The 12152-nt window shown below is 39.6% G+C and overlaps 1 protein-coding gene and 1 long non-coding RNA gene across 3 annotated transcripts in view; one reads left to right on the forward strand and one right to left on the reverse strand.

The window, feature by feature from the left end:
* Positions 1–7817, forward strand: part of LOC140533368 (uncharacterized) — a 30811-nt gene extending 22994 nt beyond the window's left edge. Inside the window, exon 4 of one of the 2 annotated variants that reach the window (XR_011976896.1) lies at positions 6160–7817. This is a non-coding gene — a long non-coding RNA (uncharacterized lncRNA). The remainder of the gene's footprint in view (positions 1–6159) is intronic. The other variant, XR_011976895.1, reaches the window with a different exon arrangement.
* ZNF277 (zinc finger protein 277) overlaps positions 1–12152 on the reverse strand; it is a 168068-nt gene that overhangs the window by 7539 nt on the left and 148377 nt on the right. Inside the window, exons 8-9 of the mRNA XM_072653014.1 lie at positions 6232–6299; positions 3078–3174 (exon numbers count right to left, since the gene is read on the reverse strand). Of these exons, the coding sequence (XP_072509115.1) occupies positions 3078–3174; positions 6232–6299 (165 nt within the window). The remainder of the gene's footprint in view (positions 1–3077; positions 3175–6231; positions 6300–12152) is intronic.

Below are 12152 nucleotides of genomic sequence, written 5' to 3' on the forward strand. Positions count from 1 at the left end.
TGGAGCTAAGAGATGTAGTTATTCCTTCCAAGAGTAGGAATACAGCACCCCTGGGATCCAGAAAGATCCACATAAAATTTTTTGGCCTTCCCTTCACACCAGAGAAGTCATCTGAGTTTTTTTTTCTTTTATGGACTCTTTACAGACCTTATTGTTAAATTTTGGTTAAGTATTTGCTCATAGGCTACATTATACAATACTATACATATATTTTATGCATTTCTGAGTTTCTAAACTTTTTCTGTGTTATCTGCTGGCCTTCATGTATCATCAAAAGCTTCTACAAAACTCCCCCTCAAATTCCCATTTAATTTCTTATGTCAATCCGCGATATACTGAAATTGTGATGGGGAAAATTGAGATGTGGAAAGGATAATTGTAGTATCTTGATGGTGAAGCAACCAGGAGGCAACTGTGTGTCTGGATTGAAGAGTATGTGTTGGGGAGTGAGATGTAAGAAGACAAGAAAAGTAGTAGGGGGCTAGATTATAAAGGACTTTGAATGACAAATGGAGCATTTTGTATTTGATCCTGGAGGCAATAGGGAGCTACGTGTGTGTGTGTGTGTGTGTGATAGGATTGGACTTGTGCTTATAATCCTATGTATCATGTTTCATACATTTAGGAACATTATTCTGAGAAGGGGCTCATGGGCTTCACCAGATTGACAAAGAAGTCCACAGCACACAAAAGGTGTGCCTTGTTCTTGGATCAGACTTGTCTTGTGTCCTTTAGAGTTCCCCAGGAGCTGCCAGAGGCTTGTACTAGGTTTTTTGGGGTTATTCTGATCTTGGTTAGATTCTTAAGGTTTCCACGAAGGAGAATAGGATCAGATTTTTGACTCAGACTGGACTTACTGTCTAGATTCTAGATCCTTCCTCTTAGTTGTAAGATCCAAGAGTGAGAAATAGAAGGGATCTTGAAGATCAGCTAGCCCATCCCCTTATTTTATTTATAAGGAACCTGAAGCCCAGAGAGGGACTTGCCCAAGATGAGCTAATAGTAGAGACAGATTTTGAACCTAGTTTCTCTGGCTTGAAAATGAATGCACTTTTCACTTTACCACAAAGTCCTCCAGCCCACAGCATGTCTGAATGATAGATTCATGGTTTGTGGATATTTTGTTGTTCTGATTTACATGCTCAAAATAGGCAACACCCATTCTTAACTCAGTTTAGACAATGTCTAGCATAGGCATTATGCTGAAATAGGCACTCCATGCCTTTGGTAAGTTCATCATCATCATCATCATCATCATAGTTAGCATTTCCATAGCACTGTAAGTTTTGCCCACTGCTTTATATATATTATGTCACTGATCCCAATAACAACTTGTAAGGTTAATTATGTTAATGAGAGTTAAAGATCTTCCCCACCCATTAATGGGCCTGTCCAATAAAGAGAAGCCTGATTAGAGGACATTTGTTTTGTAGGAAGGCCCACACCCGTTAATTTCTAAGGAGGCACTGGTTCTCAAGGGTTGTGATGTCCTCTGGCTCTGAAAAGTGTAGATATACTCTGAGGTGAGGTTTTATGTTGGGGCTTACTCATTGGAAGTGTTTGTTTGGTCATACTAGACTCTGGGTACCTGCTAAGGAGCCCCCCACTTTTGAAAATCCAGATGTCGGAACTTTTCTCTCTGGTAACTATGTATGTATGTAAAGGTCAGACAGTTGGAAGCCCTGTCTGTGGGTCTTTATTTCTCTGCTTGTATTTTCTCTGTTGAGACATGTGTTTGATTAAAGTAATTGTTGACCCCTCAAAAGTTGCTTTCCTTTTAGAAAAGCAGATCTAAGAACCTGTACAGCAGGTCCTCTGGTGTATGCCGGGGTCCTTGCTGTTACATAAGTCTGTGAGGGATGTGTTATTTCTATTCTTATTTCACAGATGAGGTAACTAAGGGTAAGAGGGGTTAAGTGACTTGCCCAGGGTCATATGGCTAGTAAATGTCTGTGGTGGGATTTGAACTCAGGTTTTCCTGACTCCAAGGCCAGCCACTGTGCCACCTAGCTGCCCTAGGTCATATATATGGAAATTCATTCCACTTCATCATGAAGTGTTTAAGTAGAGACAGATAGTCATGTGCTGGGCATTGGGCACTGGGTCTATAGTTAGGAAAACTCCTCTTTCTGATATTTCTTTAATGGTCTGGCAGGGTAACTTCTAAGTTCTCAAAGTCTATGGGTTGGCAATCTTACACAGTCACCTACATTAATGACCAGGTGCTGCTCTATTTTTTAGGTTGAAGCGAGGAGCTTGAAGGGCATTCCTGCTTCAGGGAGCTCTGCTTCCACATGAGTTAACATTCATGGCCCCATGACTACCTTCTAGGCAGAGGCAAAATTATGATCATATGATCCTAGCCTTGTTCATCTTGCAGTTTTAATTTTGTTTTAAATAGAAACATGTTGTAGTGAATGAGAAGGAAAATTCTTAACTGTGGGATACTTCCAGTTTTCTTTATAAAAGTATGACCCTGGCCCTGTTTTTCACAATGCTTGCACTACAGCTTTGTACAGCATAGAACAGATTTCTGTAATCTCTATCCAGGGCAAGAAGCCCTGGAATGAGACTCAGAACTTGGACATATCTCTACTGACACTAGTCTGAGTGCTTATCTTCATTCATATTTGCCTTTTTGGGCTAGAATTATACCAAAATTAACCTAAAAGCTTAGCCACACATGTTGGATCATTAAATCACATTGAGTGGATTATGTGTTGTCACCATACTTCCAAACCTTGCCTTCAGGATAGGGATAGATAAGAGGTTCTAGGCAGCTAGATAGTGCAGTGGATAGGGCACTGGGTTTGTAGTTAGGAAAACTCTTCTTTCTGAGTTCAAATCTGGCCTTAGACACTTACTAGCTGTATAACCCTGGACAAGTCATTTAAACTCAGTTTCCTCATCTATAAAATAAGCTGGAGTAGGAAATGGCAAGAAAACCCTGAATGGGATCACAAAGAGTCAGACATGACTGAAAAATGACTTAAGAACAAGAGGAGCTAGCTAACGGCTGTTAAGGTTGAAGTAATGATCTGTATTCTTTTTATATAACAATGCAAACAACATCTCACCTCCATGTGGATATGTAATTTTTCAGTAGTATCTGCTTGTTTTTCACAAAACAAACAAATGGCACAGACAGGGTGTTCTTCCCAATCAGACCAGTCACTGCATGCAGAAAACATAAAACAGAGATTGCCTTCATTATTAGTTTATCAGGTCACAAAGCATTAAAAGAAGCAAAACAATGGTAGCTGGGCTATGGAGGAAGAGACACATTCATCCATTGTTGGTGGAATTGCAAGTATGTAGAATCTTTTTGCATTGCTATCCAAAAAGTAAAAGTACATGATAAAAGCCATAAAGCTTTCTGCCATTGGGAATACACCTGTAAGTATTGTTACAACAACAAAAAAGAGCTAGTTATTCTAAGATTTCAGCAGCAGAAATATATATTATATATAATATATGCATGTATATATATATACATAGACACATAAGTATATATTTCATATATACATATGTGCATATGTTTGTATATATACAGGTGTGCATATACATACACACATATGTATATGTAATTTAAAGATGGAAATAGTCTAAAGGTCCACCAGTAAGGGAATGGTTAAATTAACTGTGGAACAAGAGTGTAATGGAATCCTGTAATATAGTGGAGACTGCTGAGTATGAGAGATACAAAGAAATCTGGAAAGCCCTGAAATAATGCAAAATAAGCACAACTAAAAGACTAACTATCACTCCTGGGAGGAAAAGTATATGCAAATGAACAGAGAACCCTGATAAGGACTTGGAGTGAATGGGTAAATTGATTGAAATTAATTAATTTAAAGGTAAATAGCTATTAGGCAAATTTAGCTGGTAATATTCTCACTGTAATGCCTTTGATAAAAGATTCAAAACAAACAATGAAATAAATCGATGCATTTTTTCCAGAGTGTGTACGTGGGAGGTGTGCCCGAGCCCTCTGTGCCCAAGCCTGCTCTGTGCAGTGGTTCATAGGTGGGTGGCACTGGCCAGTAGGTTCTCCCCTCCCAGTCTGCCAGAGGGAGACCAGCCAGATCTTTTTTCAACCTTGACATTTACCCAGAGATTGTCACAACACATTATGTTTATCTTTCAGCTTTTGAAATTCTAAGAAGTACCATGAAATTAATATAAATGACAAACAGGTGCTGATTCTTTTTCTCATATTTTCCTCTCCTCCAAACAGTTATCCCACTACTGAACGAGTGGGAATCATGAAACAGCAGTTGTTTCTGGCAGACTCTGTTCTGAGACAACTAGGTCTAATTTGCACAAGGAGACATATCAAGGGATGTGTTAACTACAGCCACTGAGTGTACACACAGTCAGGCAAGATGCTGGGAACGTGTTTCTGCATGACAAATGGGGCATACTGCATTTCAAAACAATCTGTTTTTTTTTTCCCATCACAGAAATAATGGTTATTTTACCAGGAGCTCCTAGGGAATCTTGTAGTAGAGCAGACACCCCTTTTTCCTCCTTTCTCTTTCGAAATGCTAATAATTACCTTCAGGGAGGCAGGTATCAGGGAATGTACTCTTCTTGAAGTCTACCCAAAGAGCAAGGAAACTTAATACTTAGAATCAATGACTACTCAAGAAGCCACTAACTCCTAGTGGGGTCTTATATGACTCATCTCCCTATTTTCAAGGGTAGAGCAGAGAGAGAGAGAGTGAAACAGAGCTGGGAAAGAGCAGGCAGAACAGAGTAGAGCAGCTAGTATGAGTGAGAGAGGGAGTAATTTTGTCTAAGGGGGTTTGTTTGTGGGGATGCCTGATGGAGGGAAGGTTTGGGGATGGCTGTCCTCCCAGCAATGATAATGTGTGTAGATTTCTTTGTTGCTATGATGTATTTGGCTTTCTGGTGTTTGAATAAATGTCTTGGCTTTCTCTTTGAGGACGAGAGTTTATACTTTGCAAATTGACCCTGGAAATACGCATGCATATCCTTAGCGGCTGCTGTGGGTATAGCACTAGTTTCAGAGGGTACCCTAAAGAAATGCTGTTTTCCAAAGTCTAGAGAACCTACTGGTTCCTTGTTACAAAGAAGATAGCAGACCTTCTGTTACCAATTTTGGTATTCACGTTAGTAAAATATTAATTAAAATCCCAGGAGACCAAGAAAAAAAGCCAAACAATTTGTAATGAAAATAGCACGAGGCAAGCACTTCTTAAACATGATAACTAAGATGCAGAAGATGCAGGTGATTTCCAGTTAGTCTTAAGACAGGATGAACAGTAATTCCCCCTCCTCCACTTCACAGATAGTCAGTTAGAAGGGATCTCAGAGACTATTTTGGTCCAACCCATACTAAAAAAGAATCCATTTCACAAGTGGTCTAGCATGTCTTTGAACACTGGAAACCACTACCTTCCCCAGCCATCCTATGCCATTTTGTGATAACTAATTGTTAGGAAGTTCTGAATTTGCCTTAGTTTGACTCTTTGCAACTCCCACTCCTTGCTCCTCCCAGTTCTGACTTCTGGGCCAAGGAAAGCAAGTCTAAGTCTCTCCCATATGACACTGCTTCAGATATTTGAACACCCTCCTTCCCACAAGTATTCTCTTCTCCATGACAAACATCTCTAGTTCCTTTGGTTAATCCTTATTATAGTAGCAATTTCATTCATTCTCACTGCCTTCTTCTGAGTTCTTTCCATTTGATCAATGTTCTTAAAATATGGCCACCAGAATTGAACATGATCCTCTCAATGTGGTCTGATCTGGGCAGAGCTGACAGTAATTGGAGCAGTCCAAAGATCACATCACTTATTTCAAGTTTTTAGACCAACTTAATAATGCAAGACACTCTGGGATGCAATTTCGTCTTTGAATTATATATCTCTCTCTCTACACACACACACACACGCGCACACACACATACATACACACACACACACACACACACACACGCCTTAATGGCAAAATCTAGTAGCAATAACAATTGCTTTGGCTATTATCTTAGAAGCTCTTTTCAATTAACCAATTTCAAATCAATGAAGTTTTGCTTAACTATAGTAAAAGATCTGTTGTCAAATACCATCAAATAAGAGTCAAGTCACTGAATTCATGGTCCAGTGAGAAACATGTCCCTGTTACTTCTCTTAGACAGCACAACTGCAAATATCAATTTTAATTCTCGTGAAAGAAGAGGCTGCAAACAACAGCACCAATACTTACTCTTCCTGATGGTCGAGCAGCTCCTGATCATCTTCCAACTGAACTTCTTCCCACGACTTTCCGAGCTCCTGTGTAAGTTAAGACAAAAAGATCAGGAAGACGAAGAATGGATCAAGAATATGTTCACAAAGCTGCGGGAAGATTCCCAGTTCTGTTGCTGAATTTAAAATGATACAAACTTGGAAAGATTTATGCAGACTCTATGCTTGTCCTTCTCACAATGTCTTCACTTCACGAAGGGAAAACAGGAATTCTCAAAAATTTCAATAAGTACAATTTAAATGGAAGCTCATTTTAAAAATAAAGAATCATTCCACTCATTTGAAATTGGTGATTGTTTTAAAAAAAGGTTGACAGTTCTAGATTATATGTACTCTCTGGATTCTTTTAAAATGAGTTCTATGCCTCTATTCAACTAAAATTTTAAACCATCTCCCAAAAGCAAGGGAATGGAAATAACAGAGTGAAATATTTAAACCACCCCTGCCTTTTAGTAGCTTATATTCTGCTGAATCTAAAGTGCTTCACAGCATTTTTGATTTGAGTCATCTAATGTAACAGAGTGAGCCACGGAGAGAAGAATCGTTTGCATTTTCAAAATTGGGCCTAGTGAAGACTGACACCTATCTCATGTTTGTCATCTGACAATCAACCAAGCTAACAAGAGTCTTTTCCTCATCTAACTTGACTAAAGGCAATGAATCTTTCAGCCACCGTAACTCTCAGAGACCACTTACTGGCTAGATTAGAGGAATGTTGGTCTATTAACAACATTATAAATCTTTTCCATTGTTTCCAGAAAAAAAGATCTAAATCATGAAGGCTACACTAGAATCCATTTCCTTTCTCCCCTGTCAACTGGAGAAAGTGATACTTGAGTAGTCTTGTCACTTGTATGTGCAGCTGGACCAAAGATGCTCGGTCTAATAGTTTCTGTTTTCTCCTCAAATCCTGTCCCTCAGTTTCAGCAGATCTTATTTATACAATCTTAATGCCATCTGTCCCTTTTCTGCCCTTTTCTGCTCCAGTGATCTAGACAAAAACAGCTTGCATACTGGTCTGGGGAGGACAAGGTATAGTGGGAAACACTACCTTTCCCAAGACAAGTCAAGCCTGAGAGTTATGGGGGCAAATGAGGCATTAGACTTACTCCCTCTGCTTTTTAAAAAGATGAGGAAATTGAGGCCCACTGATGTAAAATGACTCATATAAGACCGAATAGCTAATGGCAGAGACAAATGGGTAGCTAAATCTATGACCCTACTATCCCACTACCGGCACACTACCCACTACCCAGAAGCACCCTATGCTTCTTTCATGGGAAAAAAAAAATTGGCCTAAACTTTCAAGTTCTGGTATCACCTTTGAATACCAGTGCCTAAGAAATTGTCTTGATTGTGGTAGGTGCTTTATGAATGTTGAATCTTAACATTCAAATACAACAGGTATTCAAATATCCTCACAAAATCAAGGACTACTAATGCTACCAGAGGCACTTTCCTCCCCTTTTTTGAGGGGGGAAAGGGAGGTGGGAATAGGTGTGAAAAGGGAGAAAAATAAAATTAATACATCATTTATCAGCTTAATGAGAGGTTTCAGTGTTGTCACAATCTATGAGGCTAATGATGCATAAAGTCATATGTCATTGGGGCACTTCATCACTAAGTCGTTGGAGTAAAGATGGGATAGTTACTTCAGAAACACACAACTATGGTGTGAACTCTGCATAAAAACAATTATGGCGTATATTTATGTAGTGTGTTATAAAGAGTACACCACTGGCAAGAACCATTATATAACTTTGCTACAACATAAGCAATCAGATCTTAGTGAACAGAGACAGAAATAAGATATGTTTGAGGCAGCTAGGTGGCACAGTGGGTAGAGTGCTGGGCTTAGATGAAGAAAGACCCAAAGTGAAATCCAACCCTAGACACTTACTGACTGTGTGACCTCAGGCAAGACACTTAACCTCTGTTTGCATCAGCTTTGTCATCTGTAAAAATGAGTTATAATAATAGCATCCCTTCCATCCACATTGTTGTGAGGATCAAATTAGATAAATTGTAAAGTGCCTACAACAGTGCCTGGCACACAATAAGCACTATATAGATGTTAACCATCATCATCACCATATTTTGAGTGGCATCAACTCCTTTGGGTATTGAGGTATTGCTTACTCTGGGACTGAGCTGAGGCCTTACTGGCTACATTCTATCTCGTCCAACTCTTCGTGACCCTGTTTGGGGTTTTCTTGGCAGAGATACTAGAGTGGTTGGCCACTTTCTTTTCCAGCTCATTTTACAGATGAGGAAACTGAGGCAAAGAGGTTAAATGACTTGCCCAGGGTCACACAGCTAGTGTCTGAGGCCAGATTTGAACTCAGGAAGATGAATCTTCCTTACGCTCCATCCACTGAGCCACTTAGCTGCCTTAGGCCAAGGCATGAGATAGAATTCCTCATTTGGATTAAGAAAGATGTGAATTCCAGCTTCTGATAATTGCTGCTTGAGTCACTTAAGCTCTTCTTAAGATTCAAGTATCACCTAAGTTTTGGATAGATTTTGATCAGCATGGATGGAGTCACAGATCTTTTGCCAGTAAGTACCCAAGGATGATCATTGTGGATGTCATCATCCACTTCTACTCCTTGATAGTTTATCATTAGAGAGTAGCTTATCATTGACTTTTTGTCATTAAATAGCTTGATCAAAAAGTGATAAGAAAACATCTTCAACTGCCAAAGTAATTTGCAATATCCTTTGAACTTAGTGCAACATCCAAGGACTTATCCAGGAAGTACAGCAGAAACTGCATTCAACTGTGGAAGGAAATGAAAATAGAACCCACACAGTGAATTAGGAAAATAGCTATTTGTACAAAACAAGTACCCAGACATTTATGTAGATCTCTCTTATGGTACAGCTAAGTTAGCCATTTACTAAAGGACCAGGACTCAGAGGAAAAAAAAACACAACATAACTTTCTAATTAAGAGATCGTGTCTGGTAATGAATCACATCATGAAAGAACAGAACAGGAGAAAAACAAAGTTGGGAAGACATGTCAATAAAGCCTTGTGGTCCACCCCCTCAAACCTCTGCATCAGATGGCTCATGCGAGGGTTGGAAAAAGTATGTGATATGAAAGGCAGACCCACACCCACGCACTTAGACAAAAGTGGGTTAGGAACAGACGAGGAAGGCAATGTGTTTTAAATGTGAATGGGTTCTTTTATGACAGAGACCTACAAGGAGAGCTCCTTGAAGATTCACTCAAGGTCTCGAAGTCACTAGAAGCAGCTTGTTTTTGTGTATCTTAAGAGGAAAAAAAATTTTTTAAATCAAGGAAGACTGAAGGTTCAGCAAAAATAAAAGCCAGAGCCCCACAAAACCTGGCATGTGGAGAGAATGTAGCTGGTGCCTGGATATTAATGTGAAAGCAGGGAAGAGTCAGGGAGACCAGAATTAAAATACAGCCTAACACACTTATGTGCTGTATGACCTCTGAGCAAGTCACTTAACTGGTGTCTGCCCAGTTTCCTTAACAGTAAAATGGAGATACTAATAGCACCTAACTTGAAGGGTTATTGTGAGAATCAAATGAGATAATATTTATAATTAGCTTAGCATAATACCTGGCACACAGTAGGCACTATATAAATGCTTATTCCCTTCCCCTCACCCCACCTCCTTAAAGCAGGAAAAGCTGGGAATAAAGCTATATAGCTTACAGTGACCTAACCACCCTGAGGGTTATCTCAGTCCTTCTCAACCTGCTGTAGGGGAAATCAAACAAGGGTTTTTCTGGGTGACCTAGAACATGTAAATGACCTAATGAAGCAAGTGGAATCACAAGACCTGGGTTCAAATCTTGACTCTGATGTTTACTATCTGAGACCTTGGGCAAGTTACATAACTTCTTTGGGCCTCAGTTTCCTCAACTGTTAAATGAGTGGGTTGGACTAGATGACCTTCATGGCCCAGAAACCAGTTCTTTAAAATACCTGCCTGAGAAGAGGTCCGCAGATGTCAAATCAAAGACACTGCCCTATAGGAAGCAGCATTGAGAATGGGAACAGGGAATGGGGATATTAACACACTTCATCTTTCCTTCTGATTGCCCCTAAAGGAGCACTTTTAAACGATGAGTGTTTCCTTTCTGCCTTCCTTTCCATTTTATATTTGGTCAAATTTCTTTATAAATAAAATTCTATTAAGTAGCTAAAAGAACAAATAGGAGGATCATAGATTTAGAGCTGAAAAGGACCCTAGAGGCCATTCAGCCTAATCTCATTTACCCTATGAAGAAACTGAGACTCAGAGACTTCAAATGAATAATCTAGGTGACCCAGAGAGTCAGAATCAGAGGTGCTTTCTACTGTACCATCCTGCCTCCTACTTTAGGCAGGAGGCCTAAAACCAGATGACTCCAGAGTCTTTATGCCCCAGTTTTCTCTAATTCTTTTTTTACTATTAAAGGTTCTTTTCCTCCTCTCCCCCTCTCTCCCCCTCAACTACTCATTTGACAGTTAATTAAAATGGTTTTAATTCCCAATGGCCTAAGGAATTCATGACCATATCTCTCTTACATTGGTCACAACTCCTAAGGTGGTATGTAGCTGGTAACCTGGGAAGCAGCTTCTCTGGACCCATGCCTCAAACACACCTGTAGGCAATTCTTCACAGCTCCCTTTGGCTCTGTTAGAGAGCATGCACTTCATCATATAACTCTAAGGAACAAAGTACTCGCTAAGCTCCGAGCACTTAAGGGTCTTGTTCTTTAGCTCAGTAGGGCAGAGTATGGTGCTAAGGCTGGGGGGATGATTTTTGCATAGGCCACCTGGTATCAGTTACAACCCTGGCCAATGGAAAACATGAACCACGAGGCGGACTAGGCCACAGCTGGGGGGAGGCATTGGTACAAATCCCTTTTTGCTACTACAAAAACAACTCACAGCATATCTTATTACTATTAGGACATCACATCAGAGTACAACACAATAAGAATTTGTTTGTTGTTCCTCCTGGTCACAATATTACTATCTCAGAATTGTAATGAAATTTAAAACTTTGGGTTTTTAAAAAATATACATACATGTATATGTATATATATGTACACATATAATACACACACACACATATGTGTATACACACACACACATATGTATGTGGTTGGTGACCTTGCACAGCCCTCCCTCACTCAAATCAGTCAACTGCAAGTCATGTCATCAACACGAAGTCATGGTCCTCTTAGAGAACAAAGGACAAACACAACAATATATATACATATATATATCTATATCTATCTGTCTGTCTATCTATCTGTCTGTCTATCTATCTATCTATCTATCTATCTATCTAGATATAGACATAGATATATATATATAAATTGGACTTATAATGGTGTAGGGAACTCCCAGTGAAGAAACTCTCCTTACCAATATAAATCAGTTCCAGTTCTACAATTTGTTCTCCTAGGAAGTTGCCCGAGGGCACTAAGAAATTAAAGGACTGGCCAAGGGTGATCTAGCCAGTAGGAATCAGAATCAGTACTTGAATCCAGAACTTCCTGACTGCAATATGGGCTCTCTAGGCATTAGGACATGCTGTCTCTCATTTTGTCCATCTCTGTATTTGAAAAGAGACAGAACGGTGTAAGGAATGGTGTGACAAACTCAGTATAGGAAGACCTAGGTTTCAATCATCCCGCCCACGATACTTATTAGCTGTGTGATCATGGACAAGTCACACTGTGACTATATGATGATGACATATCTACTGTAGTTACAGTTTATTAATCATTTGGCAAATAAGAATGCTACCTTTAACACCAGGCAGCTAGGTGGGCCAACGGATAGAGTGCTGGACCTGAAGTCAGGAAGACCAGAATTCAGATCTGGCCTCAAGACACTTACTAGTT

Source organism: Notamacropus eugenii, chromosome 3 (genome assembly GCF_028372415.1).
Source record: "Notamacropus eugenii isolate mMacEug1 chromosome 3, mMacEug1.pri_v2, whole genome shotgun sequence".
NCBI lineage: Eukaryota > Metazoa > Chordata > Mammalia > Diprotodontia > Macropodidae > Notamacropus > Notamacropus eugenii.